The following is a 22959-nucleotide window of genomic DNA, read 5'->3' as shown; positions in this document are numbered from 1 at the left end:
TTAGATTACCTCCTAGTGGTTCTTCTAGAAGTATAGGGAGACACTTGTACAAATAATCATTGTAGGGTTATTGTTATTTGTTTTATTTGTTTTATGTGTGTACTGTATATACGCACTGTGATTTATGTCAATTGTTTTCCCTTGGATAGGCGTCATTGCCTTGTGTGTGTGACAGACTAATGTAGATACATTCACTATGAATAATGTTAATTGCTGAGAGAGTAATTAAATTTGCTCTACTCGAAACAAAGTGTTTAGTATTGTTTCCTTTGATACCTATTTTTGATTGTATAAAAATACGTCCCATACCCAGGTATTAAAGGGTCATTTGGATATACCCCTGTTGTATATATATGAGGTGCAGAAAGAGGCAAGGGGGGTGCAGAAAGAAGCAAGAGAAGTACAGGAAAGATAGAATCATGCAGAAAGAAGGAAGAGAAGTCCAAAAAGAGGCAAGAGAAGTGCAGAAAGAGTAAAGAGATTAACAGAAAGAGACAAGAGATGTGCAGAAAGAGACAGGAGTAGTGCAGAAAAAGACAAGAGAGGACAAAAGGTGCCGAAAGAGGAGGAAAGGCACAGAAAGAGGAAGTAAGGTGCAGAGTAGTGGTGATAGGGGCGGGGCGGGGCTTCCGGTGAGTTGCCGGTACGTCTATTTTTTTTAATTTAGGAAAGGGGCCTGTGAAGCCTCTTTTCACTTGGTGTTTTGGTCCCTGGGTACCCCATCCCTGGCCTGACCCAATTTTTTTATATTTAATTAAATAAAAAGGGAGGGACTTCGCATGGCCCCCCTCCCGAGCCGATATATGCCCCAGGGGCCCCATCCCCCTGGCTAGGCCTTTAAATTTATAATTTTTACAAAGGGGACAGGGCCGTGTGGCCCCCCTCCCCAGGCTGAATTCGGCCCGGGGACCCCATCCCCCAAGGCCTGTTTTTTTAACTATTTTTTTTTATGAGAGTGGGGCCGAACGGATCACCTCCCTCAGGCCCTTTTCTGCCCCAGGGACCCCATTCCCCGGGGCTTGGCCACTTAATTTGTTTTTCCATTTAAAAGGAGAGGGGCACGGACCCCCCCCTCCCCAGGCCAATACTTGTCCCAGAAAAACCATCCCCCGGGGCCCTTCCAATAAAAAAAAGAAAATTTAAAAGGGGTGGGCTGAGTGGCACTCCCTCCTGGGCAATTTGCGGCCCTGGGGACCCCTTCCCCCACGGCTCGTCCTCTTCATTGGGTACTGCATGGGTTACCACACTGCCCCTACGGTCCCTACCGGCTCCCTACCTCCTGCGATTGCCAGCATTGCTTTTGAGCAGAAGGAGCTGCAAACATGCAGCTCCATTTGCCCAAAAGCAAATCTGCTTCGCTTCATGGAAGCAAAGCAGAGTTTGCTATGGCATGGTGGGAGCAGTGCTCCCGCCATGCCATAGCAAACTGCAATGTCCCTGGGGCACCCCGGGACATTACTGGAGCAGGACCTGGGTGTGGCGATCCCCAGGGCCATGAAGGACTCCTGGGGGGGGCCTCAGCTACCCTCAACATGTTTAAAGCCACAGGGAGGTGGTGGTCCCTGGGGTCCACAACAGACCCCCAACTTTTCTTATTAGTGCCCCGGGGAGGTGGTGGTCCCCAGGGCAGTGTGGGGGCATCGGACTGGGGGTTTGTGGATCCCTTGCATCTATATATGGATATCTCTAAATATTTAAATTTCTCAAAAACTACTGAATTGATTTACACCATTTAACAAAAAGAGTGCACTCTGGACCAAGTGCTACATTTCTGCCAAATTTGGTGTAATTCCATTCAGCAGTTCAGGCTGTGGCTGCGTCAACAGTTTCCTATGGAAATTAACATGGAGGAAAACTGTTTTGGGACCCGCCTTTTTTCTTGGCCCATGCTTGACGAATCACCCCAAAACTTTCAAGACAGGAGCTGACCTAAGTGCCCCATTAGTTTTGAGAATTTTGCAAAGGTTTGTCAAACAGCGCCAAATATATTGGCAAAAGAAAAAATGCTTTTCCTATGGAAATTAGATCCTAACTATAACTACCTGCTGGTGACCAAGGTGTATTAAATGCCTTTCTACTTTGGTTCAATAAAATGCACGCACAACTAAAGAAGAAGAAAGGAAAGGAAACGGTGTCTCTAATTATTTCTTAATGGTAAATCGTTCTCTCTTTTCCTCAGAGTAATAGGTCAAATATTCCATAGTTTAAACATCCTTTACAGAAAAGGTAATGTTTAGTCATGAATGGCTCTGTGAATCTTAAAAAGAGTGTGTGAAGTGCACTGATAGAGAAAAGAGAGCATTGTTAAAAAAATGTGTGACGTGTGTGATGGTGAGAACATCCTACGGGACGAGGGTAAAGTGTCTGTGAGACAAGACTGCACTGCAGAGTATAGAGAGCACTGAAATGGAGAGAGAGCAAGAGAGAGAGAGAGAGGGAATATATATATATATTTCCATAGGAAAGGCATTTTTTGTTTTGTCATTAACTCTTTGGCACCGTTTGACGAACCTTCACGAGATTTTCAAAACTAATATGATGCTCACTTTAGCTGCTGTCTTGAAAGTTTCAGGGTGATCAATCTAGCGGGGCAAAGAAGATGGGGGTCCCAAAACGTGTTTTCCCTATGTTAATTCTCATAGGGATTTTTAATACATATACAGCCGGAACTGCTGGACGTTTTACATCAAATTTGGCAGAAAGGTATCTCTTAGTCCAGAAAGTAAACTTTTTGTTATTTGATGTAAATCCGTTCTGTAGTTTTTGAGATATTAAAAAAATCCAAATTTGTATATCTAGAGGCACGGACGCTCTTCAAATCCTTCCGATCTCATGCAAAGTTCTGATTGGCTGCCAACACTTCAACCAGGAATTGTTGGCAGCCATCTTGGACCTCACCCTCAGCCGAGTTCCAAAACAAAACATAAAAATAAAGAAAATGGGAAAGAGTAGGAATATCTTGACCCCCAAGTCCTGGTCCTGGGGTCCCCTAAGGACTCTGCCAGGGCAGAAAAGTATTTTTTTTATTTTTGCAGGTAAAATCGCGACAGATTTGTGAATTCCTGTAAAAAAAAAAACAAGCATGGTCTCTCACGCTTGTTTAGACATTCAAGGTTGCTTCATTACAATTGAAATAAGGGGAGGTGACGCACAAGACCCCTCCTCCCCATGGCCAATCTTGGCCCCACGGACAGCCACCTCTCCTGGGTAGGCTGATGAAAAAAAAAAACAGAAAGGCTGTGAGGCCCTCCTCTAGAGGCACGTATGAGCCCTGGTCACCACCACCTTCCTGTGGCTTTATTCTAAAAAAGGAGGGGGGCACGCAGACCCTTTTCTGTTGCCTTTAAGGGCCCGGGATGCCACTACCTCCCTGGGGCCACGAATATAACAGAGGGAAGGGGACGACCAGTCCCTTTCCCGGGCCATGTACGGCCCCAGGGACCACCACCTTCCCAGGGCTTTGTAACTTAAAAGAAGGAGAGGGCCATTCTTGGCCCGAGGCACCACCCCCTCCCTGAGGCAGGCCATGGAAAATGAAAGGAGGGGGCAGCACAACCGCCCTCTTGGAGCCACTAATGGCCCTGGGTAACGCCATTCCAGAGCCGGCTCCCTATGTCCCGAGGTGCCCACCCCGGGACATAGCTGTCGCATGGTGGAAGCTTTGACAGCTCCTGCCAACCGAAAGCAAACAGCAATTCCACTCCCAGTGAGCGGGAACAGGAAAACTGCTCACTGGGAGAGGAGTTTGCATCTGTTTCTCTACAGATGCACAATTGCTCCCACATTTATGCTGCTCCCTACATGTGAGAGCAATGCTGGCTCCCGCTGGAGGCAGGGAGCCATCAGGGACCAAAGGGTATTTAGGCTCCCCCCGTGGTCCCCAACATTGGTTGCTGGATGCCATGGGTGGGCTCCAGGGCACCTAGGAGCAAGAGGCCAGGCCCTGGGGCATTGGATCCCCAGGGCTGAAATCAGCCCGGGAGGGAGCCCGCGTGACCCACTTCCATTATTTGGCAGGCCTCTCTCCCATATTAATGTTTGGCCGGGCCCCATGGGATGGGATCCCCAGGGTCAAAATTAGCTCCGGAAGGGGGGTCATGTGGCCCCACTTCCCCACTAGGTTTTGAGCGGGCATTCTGGACCTTAAGCTCATTTCACAAAAATTGAATCTCAACAGGAAGCATTTACAAATATAAACAGGTGCCCCAGATGAAGGATCAATTCTGTAAAGAACAAATGATCCTAACTTTCTGGGCTTGATGAAGGCAAAGCAATTCATTTTTAAAAATGAATCTCAAAACCTTCATTGAGGTAAATCCATCGTTAATCTATTGGAGCTCAATCTGTAGTGACCATGACGAGTGGGTTCTTTCTTGTCTTGTCCTAGTGAGAGCAGGGTCCATGGTTATCCCTTTAAATCACTACAAGTATGCAAATGTGCAAACAACCTGGAAGCTTAGTCCATTTTGCCCTGTTCACCTTAGTAGTATGGAAGGGTCTACCTGCCTTTTGCCAGGATGATAGACAGTTTACCGAAAGTCCCCCCAGGGCGTTTTCCACCAGTTTTGGTGACAAGCTCTTGATGCCTAGGCATTGGAGGACATCTCCATCAAACAAAGAAGCACTTACTTCATATTTAAGAGGAAGGACCCTTGTCCTTGTTTGGTGGTAATTTACCTCTTTTTCATCTTGTTGTCTCTTCTATAGGAGGATTCATGTTATCACAGAATTCTGGCTAAAGACGCAGGAGGAATAAGAACTTTGCCAAAATACACACACGGTCACAGGAGACATTTCCTAGTGGCCCATTACCCAGCTATAGTGTGAAATACACACTACACATTTACCCAACAAGGTAGCACTTACTAATTAACCAGTAGAAAGAACTCCGGTCAGGTACACATTTTGTGTAAAACTGTGGACTCTTGTTGGATAATGGGCAGATGCGGTTCCTTCGTGGCCCTGATGCTCATTTAATAGAAATTAAACCTCAACGGGAAGCACTTACAAATATAAACATAGCCGGTGCCCCCGTTGAAGCTCCACTTCTGTAAATGACAAATGATCCTAACTGTCTGAGCTTGCTGAAGGAAAAAACACGTGGTGTTTTCCTCTGCAATTCCAACCTTGAACAAAGCCAACAGGTCTCTGCAAAGCCTGAGCTGTCAAAATTGTCAATGTGGCTGGACTGGGGTGGAAGGAAAAGGAGTGACGTCATGTTTGTAGTCTGCCTACTATCCCTAGAAGGGTGAATGTTGCAGCATTTAGGAAGGAGGTTGGAATGATACAGTTGGTAGGTATTTAGAAAGTGAACTGGCTGTGGCTCATGGTGGGGAAGGTTTACACTGTGTGCTTAGCAGAGGACGTAGACATTCAATTAAGGCAAATCTGGAACTAGGACTGCCATGTGCAAGGGGCAGGCACCATTCCTGAGGCACGGATGCCGCTTGAGCAGGCTCGACGAGGCGCACCAGATGCCATCCCTGGAAGGGAAGTTACGAGGTCTGCGCCATGCTGCTGCTGCTGTGAGATTGGCACCTTGCTCGAGATGGCCCATTTCTGACTGTGCTCTATGTGGAGAAGTTGAAATGGCGCAGCACTGTATAACAGGTCTGTGACATCTGTCAGGCTGGGCTTACCTGTCCTGACAGGCTGCTATACTGTGATAGTGTAGGTTAGGTGCATGTTATAGGGCCAGGAAGCATCCACTGATTCTGTCCCAAAATGCAATCATTTAATCATGGTATAAATTGCATGGTTTCTGAGTTTAACTAATGGAATTTAACTGCATTTATAGTGAGCCTTAGTATGTGTTATACAGGCTTAAATCTCCAGTATAAACAAATACAATACAATATTAGTACAATACATTATTAGTGTTATGCCACTTTTCCATGATTTGGTGCGCAGTCTACATTCTGTAGTTTATACAAATGTTTTAAATGTGTCTGTTTGTAAGTGTCCTTCAAGCTCATGACCAATTGAATCAATACCTGATTGAACAGCTGCAACCCCGAGATTTTGTATTCTGCTGACCCATTTCCAACATAGACACTGGTTTTTCTACTCAGGTGCTTCCTGATCGCCAGTAGAGATGTGCATCCTGGTCAGAGGCTCTCTCGTTTATATCATAAATGCTGTATCCCTGTCAGCTGCACACTGCTTTGCAATATAAACCATGTATCCCTGGGTAGTGCTTAACTGAGTTTCATCACATACCTTATATCCTTAATGTTTATGAAACGCACACAAGATCACTGTAAATATTTGCTCATTGTCCATTATGCAGATCTAATGTGGAATACACACTGTGCATGTAACTAATGAGGTAGTTCTTAGTAATTAACCAGAAATAAATACCTCAGTTAGGTAGAAATTATAGGATAAAGGAGGAGGTGAGGTTCTGTTCTGTTGCAGTCACTCACACAGCTACTGACAAACCAACAAAGACACTTACACACCCACTCATGCACCCATTCTGCTACTCTCACATCCACTCACAGATCCATACAGCTACTAACATGCACTGACCGATCCATACACCACTCACACACTCACTCACACATCTGCAAAACCACATACCCACTTACAGACCCATACGACTACTCACACACCCACTCACAGAGCAATACAGCCACACACACCCACTAATTGACCTATACAGCCACTCACACACCTACTCTCAAAGGTCACAGGTTACACTAAGCAAATACAATTTAAAAAGCCATAGAAATTCACACAAATAACAAAGGTTACAGGGCTGTTATAGTTAGGAAATAGAATTTTTAATAGAATTTTTTTAAAACCTTAGAAATTCACTGAACAAACCAATGATTACAGAGCGTTATAGTTAGGCTCAGATTTCACTCATACAAACCCACTGAAATTCAGCAGTTATAGTTACCTGAGCTAACTATAACGTACGCCCCGCAATGCACTGTTTATGACCTCACATATTACATCACTCCTGACAAGGTTAATGACATCACTCATGACAAGGTCAATGACATCACTCATGTCATCTCAAATGACATTATTGATTACATCATTCATTGAGTGTATATGTTTTGTAAACATTTCAGAGTAGGTTTAAAGATATATACTAAGCTACTGCATAACTTAAATGCTATTCTTTTTGTTCTTCTAATGAGTGATACTATTTCTAACATAACACTGTGCGAGTGTCTAAATATGTGTGTGAGTGGTTGTCTGAGTGGCTGTACGGGTGTGTGAGTGGTTGTATAGGTGAATAAGTGGGTGTGCGAGTTGCTGTATGGGTGAGTGAGTGTGTGTGTGTGATGATGTATGGGTGGGTGAGTGGCTGTATGAATGGGTGAGTGGCTGTATGGTTGAGTAAGTGGGTGTGTGAGCAGCTGTATGGGCAAGTAAGTGGATGTGCGAGCAACTGCATGAGTGAGTGTGTATCTGTATGAGTGAGTGCTTGTGTGAGTAGATGTATGGGTGGGTGAGTGGTTGTGCAAGTGGCTGTATCAGTGAGTTAGTACTTGCGTGAGTGGCTCCATGGGTGAATGACTGGGTGTGTAGGTGGGTGTATGGGTGAGTGAGTGGCTGTTTGAGTGGATGCATTGGTAAGTGAGAAGGTGTTTGAGTAGCTGTATTGCACTGTCAATGTGTATATAAGTGGGTGTATTGGAGAGTTAGTGTCTGTGTGACTGGCTGTATGGGTGAGTGAGTAGTCATGTGAGTGTTGGTATGGATGTGTGAATGGGTATGTAAGTGGTAGTGACTACTGTTTTAGATGTATATTTTAGATGTGCTGTTTAGACTGCTGATCCAGGTGATCTTTGTCAGGCCCTGCTGCTACTTATTGTGTTGGGACTTTTTTACTCTTTTTATAGTTTCTTGTCGGCATCTCTGCCTAATGGCATTGCTTCGCACTGATTGGTTGTTTTTCTCCAATCAGAGGTGAGTCCGGGGAGGAACCTGTTGAGCCCCTGGGGTACTTTATGCAAGCTGCAGCATCGACGTGATCGTCTCATGCCTTACTACTGTTATGGATGTATATTTTAGATGTGCTGTTTAGACTGCTGATTTAGATGATCTTTGTCAGATGCTGTTGCTAATTCTCGTGTTGCAACCCTTTTACTCTTTTAAAAGTTCTGTGTCGGCATCTCTCCCTGACGGCATTGCTTCACGCTGATTAGTTGTTTTTGTCCAATCAGAGATGAGACCGGGAGGAGCCTGTTGAGCTCACCGGGTACTTTATGCGAGCCGCAGAGCAGACACGCTCATCTCTTGCCTAACTATTGTTATCCAGTATTAGGGGTGTCTTTCATAGATTCACATGCCTGAATCATTCCCCGTCGTCGGAATGGGAGTCCCCGGTACATGAATAAAGTAATGTCCCATAGACAAATAGATATAAGCCTATCTCTGTCCTTTTGTAGAAAGGACCAAACTCTAGAAAAGAGCCAATCAGCTGTCACCTCCCTCTAGAACCCTCCTGGAAGGAGCCTCAGTCCCTCAGATTTTCTACCACACGTTGTGCTAAGGGAGTCTCCTCTGAGCTCTGCTCAGATTTTTCTTCACAACTGGTTTCCAGTGTTCTTGGATATCTTACCCTATTTCTTCTGTGACTGCTGATACTATCATGGCTGACACACCAAAAAAGGGTCTTTTTAGATCCTGTGGTTCATGTGGAAAGAAAAGTCTACATGTTGATGACCAGCATAAAGACTGCCTATATTGCCTGTATCCGGACCATTCTCTAAAGACTGCAAGGTATGTCATACCTTTTCCCCTAAAACCATCAAAGACCGTGAAGGACGCCTTTTAATCTGGCTCCAGAGGCTGAAAGACAGGGACCACTTTGAATCTTCTAAGGAAAGTGAAGGTTTTTCAGTCTCTTCAAGATCTTCTCTAAAGAGACCAAGGGTGGCTTCTCCTAGCCCTACGGCTCCTCCTCAAAAGAAGACATCAGAGAAGTCTACAGAGGTTCTCTCTAAGGCAACTTCTGTGAAGGTTTCCTCTCAGGAAGTTCACACCTTCAAAAAGCCTGTTTTGACACCGTCGACGACGGCATCGTCAACGACATCTTCATCGTCGAGAAAAGCTGTGTCTACTGCTTCACATGTATCTACGTCGACGACTATTTCTACGTCGACGGCATCATCGTCATTATCCTCGTCGACGGCTACGACCCCATCATCGACGGCAGGTAAGACTTTGTCGTCGACGATAGCCATCAAGAAAACACAGTCGACGTCGAAGACACCGTCGATGCTGGCCTCGCCGACGACGGGATCGGCGACAACCTCGACGACGAAGCCAATACCGTTGACGTCGGCACCATCGACCAAAACATAGTCGACGAAGGGCTCGTCGACGACGGCACCATCGGCGAAGATACCGTCGACGAACACATCGTCGACGTCAGGGATGTCTCCACCGGCGACGGCGGCCCCGTCGACGATGACTTCACCTTCTACGACACCTGTCGACATTCCACCGTCGACGACCGTGCCGTCGACGATGATGGATTCTGGCCTTCAAACCACATGTGTATGCCTAAGAATCACTAAAAAGGCGTTAACGCCGGCTTTAACATCACCAAGCAGAGTTCAACCACTGCCTCCAGCATGTCTTCTTCAAGAGGAGGATTCAGACGAAGGGGTCATGTTTCAGAAGGCTACAAGTCCTTCGGAACTTAATGTAAAATGCCAAAGTTCGGACGAAGATGAGGATCAGGAGGAGGAATATCATCCGCCACCTCAACCTATGGTTTGCCTTCCAGCCTCTTTAGTTACTGACTTAAGGTACTGAAATGAAGACTGTCAGACGATGTGATGAGGATTCAATGTAGTTTATTCCAGGAACAGAGAGCCGCCCCCAGCTGGCACAGCCCAGGCAAATAAGCAGTAACTGAATCCCCCAGAACTTGTCATGACCAACACTCTAAATGACATCACTGACTAATGTCACGAGCTACTATGAACAACACATCACCACACCTCCCCCTTAATAACTAAAAAAAAATGTTAAAAAAATAGATATAACAAGATAGAAAAGAGAATACAACATTGCATAAACTTCAACCAAATTTTCATTGAATCTATTCATTTGACTAAACATAGTCTCTTAAATATCGCGGTCGGTTATGTATTCGTGTGCTCATTCTTGTGTTACTACTACCTTTCACAACCTTGTTGTTACTTTTATCAACTTCAGAAGAAAAACACGGATCTCTAGGAACACGAGAAGTGCTCCACCAATTTCCATTTGACAATTTGACTGCATTTTTACGAATATCCACAATCTGTTGAGAATTTAAAAATGTTGACAACCCTTTTCTTACAGAAACAGGATTCTTGATTTTAACCCAGTCACCAATACAAAGTTCGTGGGGTATCTTCCTTGTAGTGGTCTCACAATTTTTTGAACACATTTCAGTAGACTTTATATTGGCAGAATCCCACATGCACTTCATGTCGCAATCCTGATGGAATGATTTCACCATCCAGAAAGGGTAAACCTGTGAGGGAGCTTTTCTTCCCCTCATAAGTTCAAAAGGACTAAACTTAGTACTGACATGAGGTGAAGTGCGATACGACCATATTAAATCTTTCACAGCTTGAAATACACAGCATCCTGACCTACAGGGTGCTTGTACACATTCCACCACAACTCTATTAAACCTCTCTGTTTTGCAATTGCTCTGTGGGTGGTAAAGTGGAGTTCTAGTGTGCTTAATTCCGCAAGCCCATAGAAAAGAATTAATTTCTTCTGAAACGAATTGCACACTGTTGTCAGTAAGAATCTCTTCGGGATAACCTTCCCTGAGAAAAAGTTAGTTCAAACAGTTAATTACACATTTAGAATTAGGAATGTTAATAGGTTCTACTTCAACCCATCTAGACAAATGATCTATGAGAACTAGAAAATACTTTGAATTGGAAGGAAGAACATGAAATGGTCCCAAAAAATCCATACCTAATTTCTGCCAGGCTCTTTCAGGAGGGGGAACAGGAGAACTAGTTACACCTTCAAGTATCAGTACCTTATCACTGTTATTACATCGTGAACATTGTTTCACTAGATCATCTGTCTGGGAATCCATTTTAGGCCACCAAAAGTCCGTTCTAACTTTTCTCTTGGTAATAGTGGAGCCAAGATGACCAGAATGTGCAGCTAACACAACTCTTTCACGATAACATGAGGGAGGTAAAAGTTTATTGCCCCTGACAACTTTTCCACCCTCTACTGAAAGTTCATCATTTACTTTCCAAAACATTTGTAGTTCAGGCGAAAGACATTTTTCTTTTGGCCATCCTTTTTTAATTAGAGAAACAACTTCTTTGAGTATAGTATCTTTATCAACCTCTAATACCCAGCTATCTTCTGCAAAAGATAAACTATCTTGACTTATATGAGCTACAAAACATTCTTTAACTTCATTCTCCCATTCCTGCTCTTCTGCATCTTCAATTGGTAGTCTAGATAAACAGTCAGCCCTAGTATTTTTTCCACCAGGAATGTATTCAACACTGAATGTATATTCTAAAAGCTTTGTAGATAGTCTAGCTACTCGAGCTGTAGTGTGTTTTGCATTCTTTCCAGACAGAATGTCAACTAGAGGTCGATGATCAGTCTTAAGAATAAATGATCTGGCCCATAGATAAGACTTACATTTTTCAATGCTCCAGACACAGGCTAGAAGCTCTTTCTCGATAACTGAATATTTTCGCTCAACAGGACGAAGCGTCCTGGATGCAAAACCTACTGTGTGTTCTCTTCCTTCAGACTACTGTGATAAAACAGCACCCAATCCATATTCACAAGCGTCGACTGTGACAACTGTCTGTTTACCCTCTACAAAAGCTTGTAAAGCAGGAGCTTTGACAATATGCTCTTTAATAGACTGAAATCCTTTCTCACATTTCTCAGACCATATTTATACACTTCCTTTTTTTAGTAATTCCATGATGCATTCTGTGGTTTTGGCAAAATCCTTCATGAATTTTGCATAAAACTCACAGAGACCAAGAAAGGACATTAGTTGTTCTTTGTTCTGCGGGGCAATCGCCTCTACAATACTTCTGATTAAACCTGGCCTTGGTTTGATGCCTTCTTCAGAAATAATGTGGCCAAGATATTCAATATCCTTTACTTTAAAAATACATGTACTTTTCTGTAAAGTAACTCCTCTATTTTCTAGAGTGCTAAAAACTTGGTTGATTACAATATCATGATCACTTTCAGTCTTGGTAAAAATAAGAATATCGTCTTGAAAGACTACTACATTGGGATTGTTATTAAACATTTCAGTCATGAGTCTCTGAAATACGGTGGCCGCCGAAGCTAGCCCAAAGGGAAGCCTGCAGAACTGAAAAACTCCATCCGGGGTGACAAAAGCAGTCAGATGTCTGTACTGAGGATGCAGTTCAACCTGATGATAGGCTGCTTTAAGATCTAGTTTTGTGAACCACGAAGATGACCCAACTTTAGCAATGAGTTCTTCAATGCGAGGAAGAGGAAATCCATCAACCCAGATGGCTTCATTGAGGCTTCTCAAATCCACACACATTCTCAAATCCCCAGACCTTTTTTTGGCTAAAACGATGGGACTAAGCCAGAGGGTGGACTCTGCTTTTTCAATAATTCCCTGATCACACAATGTTTGTAAATGTTTCGAAAGATCATTCCTGATGCTTAAAGGAACATTGTGTAATTTGTGTTTAACAGGGCAGACATTTTCTTTCACTTTAATAAAATGTTGAAAATTAGTTATTTTACCCAGGCGATCCTCCAAAATTTTGCTAAATTTATGCTCCCAAACACTGGGGATATGGGAATTGGATACTAAATTGATGTTTTTCTGGTTTTTGTCTTGGTCAATCATAACTGGATTAGCTTGACCGGGTTTAATGGTCAAACGAAATTCAGCTTGATGCAGAAGACCCAGAACATTCACACCCTTTTTTGCTACATATACTTTTCCTTTGATAGTTACTCCAAATACTGTAATGTTATCCCAAAAATAACCTAGCAAATGCAATTCAATTCTGCTGCCTTCGAAAGCCACAGTAAGAACATCTGGTGGTAATAAACTTTTGTCTTTCCAAAATTTGAAAAACTTTTCTTGAGAAACAATAGTGATGCGTGCCCCGGTGTCAAAAAGAAGCTGAATATGACTATTTCCAATATAAACATCAACTTCAGGATCAGGAACATGGAATGTTTCTTCTTTGTTAGAATGTTGTTTGGCTACAACAACATAATCCTGATTAGTAACATCTTGTTCATTATGGTTAAGCTCATCACTTTCATTGATAACACATCTCACATTTTTTCTTCTACCACTCATACATATCTTTGCAAAATGGCTCATTTTTCCACATTGGCCACATTGCTGATTAGAGGCTGGACAGTTCTTGAAAGAAGAAACATGTTGAGATCAACCACACCTGTAACAAAACATTCTTGAATTGAATTGTTGTCTACTTTGCACAAAGTTTCTGCCACCTCTAAACACATACGGTCTTCTGACATAACCTCGAGTGGTATTATCATTTAAGGGAGTAGGAAGTTTGGTATTTGAAACTTGTTGCTTAGAAGAGACTGCGCCAGAAACAGTAGAATTAGATAATGCAGTTTAAAGTTGTTTGACATAATCCATTGAAGTCTCAATGCTTTTCGCAATATCAACAGCCTTATCTAATGTAGGATCTTTACATGTGAGTAGTCTTTGTTGTGTTTTCTTACAATAACACCGTGCAACAAGTTGATCTCTTATAAGTTGAGATGTGAAATTTTCGAACTCACATCTTGAAGCTAGAATTTTTAAAGCTGTGATAAAACTGTCAATACTTTCATCAGATTTTTGCATTCTTGTAAAGAACTTGTACCTATGAACTACCAAGTTCTTAGTTTTATTAAAGTACTTATCTAACTGCGCGACAGCTTGGTCAAACTCATTCAGATTCTCACCTTCAGGTGGTACATATGGAGGTAAGTGATCAAAGATATTTTGTCCCTCAACACCTAAATGATAGTACATGAGATTTTTTTTCCTTTCCGGTCTATATCTTAGACCATCAATAGCACCTAAATATGCATTAAAGGATCTGACCCACAATTTCCACTCCAGAGGTGGATCACCTGGTTCTTGTAGAAAAGGTGCTGGAGGAATGACGCTCTGCATTTTAATTGAACACCTGTAGAGTGAAAAATACTTTATTAAAAGAAATAATATTGATAAAAGAAGGAAGATTTTAGATAAAGAAATATTGAAAATAGAATGAAAAAGAGAAGAAGAAAAGAGAAAAAAAAATAATATAGAAGAGTTGTTTCACCAAAATAGACAAAAATTCGGTTAATTAACAAATTGTGTGTGTATCACAGAAGTAATACTCTCCGGAATTTGCACATATATCACAGTGATACACAAAAAAAAATTGTGTGTGTATCACAGAAGTATAAGTCTTTAAACGTAGAGATCTTTAAATCCTAGGCTTAATACAAACTTCGGTCACTAGATTGCACTGTAGGATATAGAAACCTCTCCTTTTTACGTAGAAAAAAAACCATGCCAAACTAAAAAATAAAATGAATTGATATGACGAAACATATTGAATGACATGAATTGATATGACGTCTGCTCGTCTGCACGTCAACACTGCGAGATGAAGAGGAAATGCTTGATACACACTTGTAGATGCTGTGTATGTCAGCGCGGTATTTCAGAAATCACCAAGGTTAGTGAAAAAGACTTAAGAAATGCTTGACATGCGTTGTCATAACAACCTGCTCGAGGAACGACTCAGCCAGTGTGCAGTGCGATGTTAGAAGTCTTTCCGTAATGAGATGCGTTGTCAGGACAACCAGCAGAGTGAATGTCTGTGCGCGAGTGACTTTATCGTAATTAAACGCGTTGGTCGCGTGAGAGAGTCAGTTGATTTAAAGATGTGAAAAAGAATACATTTCCTCACCAAATTGGTTACTTCATGCCTCAAAATGCAGGAAACAGCCCAAATACTGCAGCAAAATCAGGATGTGTCAAGCAACGTTGACAATAATTAAAGTCGGAAAGAAGCAGTACATCGACTTTAGAAGAATGTTCATAAATAAATGTAGGCGGGTACGGCTCTCTGTTAAGTTTAAATTAGATGCCTGGGACTAGTAAAAGAGAAGATGTACTCACGTTTGTGAAGGCAAAAAAAAAACGCTGGACTTACGATGAAATTGAAATTCAGACTCCAAAGTCCTTGTTTGATTTAGAATGTGAAAGGGAATATCCCATCCTCTGTCGCCATTGAAATGAAGACTGTCAGACGATGTGATGAGGATTCAATGCAGTTTATTCCAGGAACAGAGAGCCACCCCCAGCTGGCACAGCCCAGGCAAATACGCAGTAACTGAATCCCCCAGAACTTGTCATGACCAACACCCTAAATTACATCACTGACTGATGTCACGAGCTACTATGAACAACACATCACCACAGGTACCTCATTCAAGACTACAAACAGAGGTTTCCAGAGTCTCCTGCTCTACCACCTACTACAGTATCTCCTTCACCAAGACCACAGCCTCCACCTTTAAATATTCAGCCTGAGCGGTTTGAGGACTTCTGATGAGGAAGAGGAAGAACAGCAGGAAGAGGGAGAACTGCAAGATACTAAATCTAGGCATGATGACAGGGATGACTATGTAATTCCCTCTCCCGCGTCTCCAGTGCCTGCGCCCGCAGATTCTCCACCAGGCGACATTGGAGGGTTCCATAATGTAGTTGAGAAGGCCGCTCAATGTTTTAAAATAGCAATGGTCTCTCAAGAACAAGACTGTTTCTTGTATGATTTTAAATAACCTCTCAAGAAAGCAGTGCGATCAATATCCATTATTGATTATTTATGGACTCAGGGTGTTAAAGTCATGCAGAACCCTTCCTCCGTAACTCCGGTGGTACCTCGATTGGATAAAAAGTATAGAGCACCTGATACTGCACCGGCTTGTTTGATAGGACACCCAAAACCGGACTCAGTGGTGACCCAGGCGGCACAGAAGAATTCCAGAAATCCTTCTGCCCCATTATCGGCACCTCCGGATAAGGAAGGCAGGAGGTTAGACAACATTGGGAAGCGGTTCTCCTCAATGACTGCAATGACGGTGAAGGCAGCCAATGCCTTAGCGCTCTTGGGGCCCTACAATAGACAATTATGGGCAGATATAGCCCCATATCTATCGGAATTACCAGATACATCCAAAGAGGAGGTAAAGAAAATCTTACTAGAGGGTGAAACCTCAGCATCAGAAATAATAGACTGTGCGATGGATATCGCTACAACTGGTTTCCGACAGCTGGCTGGAGCAGCTGTCTTGCGACGGCAAGGGTGGCTAAGAGCAACTTCCTTTCGTCCCGAGGTACAAACGAAAATATTGGATATGCCCTATGATGGCCAATTGCTCTTTGGCTCCAAAATTGATGAAGCACTACAGAATATAAAGAAGGACACGGACACCGCTAGGGCTCTGGGTACTCTCCAGTACAAGAACCAGTCCTTTCGTGGGTCTAGAGGAAGAGGACAGTCCACTTATAGAGGAAACTATCAATACAGGTCTTCATACTCTTCAGGCTAGAGTCGACCCCAATATCAGCAACGCCAGGAACATGGGCAACAATCTTCTTATGGCAAGTCGTCCTTTCGTGGTAAAGGACAGCGGAAAAACAATGGGCGTAGACAATGACCTGTCTCTTCAGCCAGTCCCAGATTCGTTTCCCTCATCAAAAATTGGAGGAAGAATTTCCAATTTCTTAGCAAATTGGAGAAAGATTACCACGGACCGTTGGGTCCTTCAATAGATTCAATTCGGCCATTCTCTGGAATTCACGCATATTCCACCCCAAACTCCTCCCCGCCCAATGAATCACAAAAATCTACGGCTGCTTCTACGAGAAGTCTCTCTTATTCTCCAGAAAGGGGCAATAGAAAAGGTACCTCCGTCTCAACGAGGAAGGGGCTTTTACTCTCGCTTCTTTCTAATTCGGAAAAAAGAGAAGAAGTGGAGACCAATTTTGGACCTCAGGGCCCTGAACAAATTCCTGAAGAAGCAGTCGTTTCGCATGGTGACGATCCAGGAGGTCTTACAACTGCTGGAAGAGGAAGATTTCATGACGTCCCTGGACCTTCAGGACGCTTACTTCCATATCCCGATTCACAGAAATCACAAAAAATATTTACGGTTTGCAGTGGCAGGCAGACATTTTCAATTTTGCATCCTGCCCTTCGGGCTCAAGTCTACACCTCGCATCTTCACGAAATGTCTTTCCCCAGTTGCTGCATATCTCAGGCAGCACCATCATCAAGTCTTTCCGTATCTGGACGACTGGCTGCTCAAGGCTCCATCTTTGGAAGGCACGACCAGGTCTTCCAACGCTTTTCAATCATTTAGGACTCACACTCAATTGGGAGAAATCAGTCCTTCTACCTTCGCAGCACATCAATTTCCTAGGTGCAACTCTCTACACATGACTAAAGAAAGCCTTCCCATCTCAAGAGAGAAAGAACAGGCTTTTGACACTGGCTATGCTCATGACTTCAAATCCCTACTGGGAATGATGTTGTCATGGATCCTCTTGATACCTCACTGCAGGCAACACATGCGCCCCCTCCAGGAGGCACTCGCAAAACAATGGGTCCAATGCACAGGGTCTTTTGATGATCGCATGGAGGTCACTCCTCAAATGGTCAAGGCCCTTCAATGGTGGATATCGGTTCGAAACCTTTCTCAAGGCTCACCATTCCTGGTTCAGGCTACACCACATGTCTTCACGACAGACGCCTCCTTGGAAGGTTGGGGAGCTTTCCTCCAAGAGCTACAGATAAGTGGGAAGTGGTCCCCCTTAGAAAAGGGGCTCCATATCAATCTCCTGGAACTACGGGCAGTCTTTCTCGCCCTGCAAGCTTTCCTTCCAAGAATCAAAAATTCCCTAGTGCTCGTCAGTACAGACAACACTACGACGATGCACTACCTCAACAAACAAAGAGGGACTCGCTCAATGACACTCTCTCAAGAGTCGCAGAAAATTTGGAACTGGGTAATCGGACACAATATATCTCTTCGGGCGGAGTATGTTCCAGGCATGGACAATGTGCTCGTCGATTCACTAAGCAGACAGAGAACAACGTCTCACGAGTGGGAACTGGATCAAGGAATCCTCAATCAAATTTTCTCAAGATGGGGTACTCCTCAGATCGACCTGTTCGCCTCAAGGTCCAACACCAAATGCCCACACTTCGCAAATTGGCATCCCCAGAAAGGGTCCCTAGGGAATGCATTTTTGATCGCATGGTGCAACGTCTTTGCGTACGTCTTTCCACTTTTTCCAATGATTCCCAGGGTCCTCAGAAAGCTGAAGGCGGAGCCTTGTACTCTCATTCGTGGAGTAGTGTGGCTCACTGGTTAGAGGTGGCAGACCCGGGAGCAGAAGTCGGCCCGGGACCAGGGTTCAATTCCCGACGCGGCAGGGTCGTGGACTTGGGTCAGCGGACTCGATAATTCTTGCTTCAGTGCTTACTCTAATCAGGGGTTCCACTCGGCAACTCTGGGCATTAGCTTGCCTAATCTTCACAACGGCCCCATCAATTCCGGGGATGCCTGGCTCCACCTTGGGGATTCCCAGCAGGGACCATCCCACAGGGAAAGCCAGGACGGGTTCCCCAGAGTTATACAGCGCCAGGAAACCTACGGACGGGTAGCAGTGCGCTTTACAAGCTCAAATACATACATACATACATACATACATACATTCTGGTAGCCCCAACTTGGCCCCGCCAACATTGCTTCACGGAACTCCTCCATCTATCTTTGGAACCGCCGATGCGTCTGAAGAGGTTCCCATCTCTACTCACGATGTGCAACCAGCAAGTCCAGCATCGGAATCTGGCCTCACTCAAATTAGCCGCTTGGCTCCTGAGTTCAGAGAATTTCAAAGCTTGACTATCCCGCCAGAATGTAGAGCAATCTTGGCTTGGCTCGGGCTGATAGCACCAATAAAGCACACTCTTTGAAAAGGAAGAGATTTTGCATCTGGTGTAGAGATCAAGGTATACATCCTTTCTCTTCCTCTCCTGAACAAATATTGCCTTATCTTCTCCATCTGGCGAACTCAGGCCTGGCTCATGCGTCCATCAGGGTCCATTTGGCGGCGATATCCCGTTACAGAAGATCTCCTACTGGCCCTTCTCTGTGGTCTAACAGATTGGTCAAACATTTTTTAAAAGGACTCTACAGGACCTTTCCCCCTGTGAACATTTTGCCACCTACCTGGCACCTGAACACAGTCCTTAACCAGCTTATGAAGCATCCCTTTGAACCGGTACACAGGGCTGACCTGAAATACCTCTCTTGAAAGACAGCCCTTCTACTTGCTCTCACCTCCGCAAGACGGGTGAGTGAGCTTCAAGCTTTATCAATACAAGAGCCTTTCCTGCAATTCAAGCAGGATAGTGTAATCTTGCGGACAAACCCAAAGTTTATTCCAAAAGTCCCGTCGGACTTCCATCTCAACGAGCCGGTGGTCTTACGCTCTTTCTTCCCGAATCCCACGATGGCAGCGGAAAGGTCGTTGCACTCTCTAGATCTTAAGCGCTGCCTTAAATTCTATATTGAAAAGACAAAAACCTTTAGGAAGTCTCATCAGCTATTTGTAGCTTACAGTAGACCCAGAAGAGGTCTTCCACTCACCAAGCAAAGTATATCCCGCTGGATTTCTGCAGCTGTTTCGTTTTGTCATGAACTGGCAGGGCAGCCCCTGCAATCTAGGCTGCGAGCCCACTCTACCAGAGCAATATCTACATCCATGGCGCTCTTTGCAGGAGTGCCGGTAATAGACATTTGTAGAGTGGCAACATGGAAGTCGCCACATACCTTCACTAGGCATTACTGCCTGGATACAGAACTCATGAAGGATGCTGCGGTGTGACAAGCAGTACTTCGTCATCTGTTTCAGTAGAGGTGAGCCTTCTTTTCATCCCTCCATCCTTTTCATGTATTCACATTTCTCTATTGTATAATTTGGTGGTATCTCTCGCTTGCAAATGCATGTTTCTATCACTTGTTTGATATGTTGTTATCTAATGACCTGCATATCCTATACCATCCGAAATGTGCTTTGTTCATGTGAATCTATGAAAGACACCCCTAATACTGGATAAGAAATGTGTTACTTACCAGTAACTGCAGGTATCCAGTATTGGTGTCTTTCATAGATTCACATGCAACCCTCCCGCCTCCCCTGGAAGGGCTCACCTACTTATCTCAGTAACACGCCTACTTAGCTTTGTGCGTACGAAAATCTGAGGGACTGAGGCTCCTTCCAAGAGGGTTCTAGAGGGAGGTGACAGCTGATTCGCTATTTTCTAGAGTTTGGTCCTTTCTACAAAAGGACAGAGATAGGTTACTAATGTGAGGCCTTTAGGCCTATTTATCTGTATGTCTATGGGACATTACTTTATTTATCTACCGGGGACTCCCATTCCGACGACGGGGAATGATTTAGGCATGTGAATCTATGAAAGACACCAATACTGGATAACTGCAGTTACAGGTAAGTAACGCATTTCTTTTAGATGTATGTTTTATATGTGCTTTTTAGACTGTTGATTTAGAATATCTCTATCAGACGCTGCTGCTAATTATTGTATTGCGACCTTTTGACTCTTTATAAAGTACCTTGTAGGCATCTCTGCCTGACGGCATTGCTTCGCACTGATTGATTGTTTTTGTCCAATCATAGGCAAGCCCGGGAGGAGCCTGTTGAACCCCCCAGGAACTTTATGCAAGCGTGCAGCGAGCGCACCACTGGCATAACAAAGGAGTGCCTGAGGCAGGCTCTACCAACACTATGCCTCTACAAATGCTCACAGGTTGTCTACTCTCAGATGGAGCTTCATTCTTTCAGAACTCGCCCTAAATGTTGCAATAATCATGGCTGGGTCCCAGATGGGCAAGCTTTCCACTGCAAGCTCTGTGGCTTTAAGACCAGCAATGTTGGCCCTACTATTGAGCTGTACCCCCGGGCCACAGAATACAAGCACCTCAATCTGAACTGCTGCTCCATCATCAAGCACCATGCCAAGGTGTTTGACCTGATTCAAGATCAGACCCCAGATATGTGTTTCTGATGGAGGCCTGGCTTACCCAGGACACCGTAGCAGAGCCCGTTCTTGCTCTTCCCCAGGCTATGCTTTGAAGAACTTTAATAGAGGTAGCGGTAGAGGTGGGGGCATCGCAGTATTTTTAAAGAGACCTGTACTTGCGACTATTAAAGTGCTTTCTTTAAAATTGCGCTTAATAGTAATTTTACCTTTTGGGGCTGCTAATTTATCTACCTACTGGCCCATCCAAATCCTTTAAGGAGGCTCTAATTAATTTGGCTATCACACTGACCATGAAGTCAGCTAATTTTAATATTGTTGGTGATCTTAATCTTCAGCTGGATGCCTGCTAAGATGGCGATATCACCAATTTTTTAGATGATCTTGCAGTGTGCCAGATGATGCAACGTGTCTCTGATGCCACACTTTCAGCTTGGCACCTCCTTCACCCTGTCTTTTCCAACTTTTACCTGTTAAAAGTCTATATCCCTCTCCCTGTGACTTAGACAGATAATTTTTTTGATTTCTATGTCCATCTGCTTCGAAGGCCTTAAACAGCCCTCTTACTCTGACCCTATTTCTAAACACCCATGGGACAAGCTCGATTCTAACACATTTTTAGTTTAGATCTTCTTCGAATCCAGTGCCCACTAGTGTTGAGGCAGCAAATAGTCCCTTCCATGACTAGCTTACTCATCCTCTTGACATGTATAGCCCTGTCAGATCGACCTGCAGTAAGAGAACACATGCCAGCCCTTGGTTCAAAGAGACACTGATTTCAGCCAGAAAAAAACTACAAGGTCTTGAATGCACCTGGAGACGCTCCTGTGATCCTTCTATAAAAACACATTACAGAGCAACCATTTAGGCATATCATAAACTGATTTAGAAATCTAGAGCCTAGTATGTTGCAAATGAAATAAAAAACAGTAGTAACTCTGCAAAAATCTGCTCCCTCCTCAATGGCCTCAGGAAACCTGCATCTGCGGCTAAGCCCTCTATAGCTTCTAAAGTCCAATGCAAGGAACTGGCAAAGTATTTTATTAGTAAAGTAGAATATATTTATTCCAACTTTACGTCTTATACTAATCATTTAAGGTTAGAGGTTCATTCTAGCTACCTCTGCCACGCCTCCACCTTTTCTCTCTGCTGTCCTTCGAAGAGCTACAGATTCTCTGTAACAAAGTCAAATCAGGCTCACCAGCTGACCCCCTTAAGCCGGATCTGTTTCTTAAATTTCAGGATTGTCTTTCCCACTCTGTCTTGAGCTGATAAGTCTTTCCTTGACATCAGCATCTGTACCAGCTTCTTGGAAGCATGCCAAAGTTATTTCCCTTCTTAAAAACCTCGCTTTGGATGCTTCCAAACCAGAAACTTTTCATCCCATTTCTTTACTGCCATTTCTCTCTAAAATCACTTTGACACATATTAACACCATCTTAAGAATTTCTTGGGGACTAACAAAATTCTGGACATTTCTCAGAATGGTTTCAGACCACGGCACAGGGCCGAATCGGCTCTCCTTGCTGTTACTGAGCATCTCCGTGGCTCCCTAGATGAAACAGATCCTCTGCTCTGATCCTGCTTGACTTAAACGTAGCTTTTGATACCGTGTCTCATGATATTTTACTTCTGCGTTTACAAGAGATTGGTATTGGCAGAGCTGCACTAGCCTGGTTCTTATCCTTTCTCTCTGAGCTATCTTCTCAGGTTGTTTACCCCCCACATAGTTTTCATTCACACACTCTGTGACATGGTGTTCCCCAGCGTTCCTCGCTAAGCCCTACTCTATTTAACATTTATATTCAACCATTGGCTCAGGTTGTGAAAGCCCAGGGGCTCA

At 43.9% G+C, this 22959-nt stretch overlaps 1 protein-coding gene across 8 annotated transcripts in view; it reads right to left on the bottom strand.

Annotated features, from left to right (window-relative positions):
* The window catches only part of LOC144799967 (beta-galactoside alpha-2,6-sialyltransferase 1-like), a 419348-nt gene that overhangs the window by 36290 nt on the left and 360099 nt on the right, over positions 1 to 22959 (bottom strand). The window contains exon 6 of one of the 8 annotated variants that reach the window (XM_078671615.1): positions 14050 to 14174. The exons of the other annotated variants lie outside the window; for them this stretch is intronic. Within the exon in view, the coding sequence (XP_078527741.1) occupies positions 14065 to 14174 (110 nt within the window). The 3' untranslated portion in view covers positions 14050 to 14064. Of the gene's footprint in view, positions 1 to 14049; positions 14175 to 22959 lie in introns of those variants that run through there. 8 annotated transcript variants of the gene reach the window in all.

The sequence above is a fragment of the Lissotriton helveticus genome, chromosome 12 (assembly GCF_964261635.1).
Source record: "Lissotriton helveticus chromosome 12, aLisHel1.1, whole genome shotgun sequence".
Taxonomy (NCBI): Eukaryota; Metazoa; Chordata; class Amphibia; order Caudata; family Salamandridae; genus Lissotriton; species Lissotriton helveticus.
This window is presented reverse-complemented; position numbering and strand designations above follow the sequence as displayed.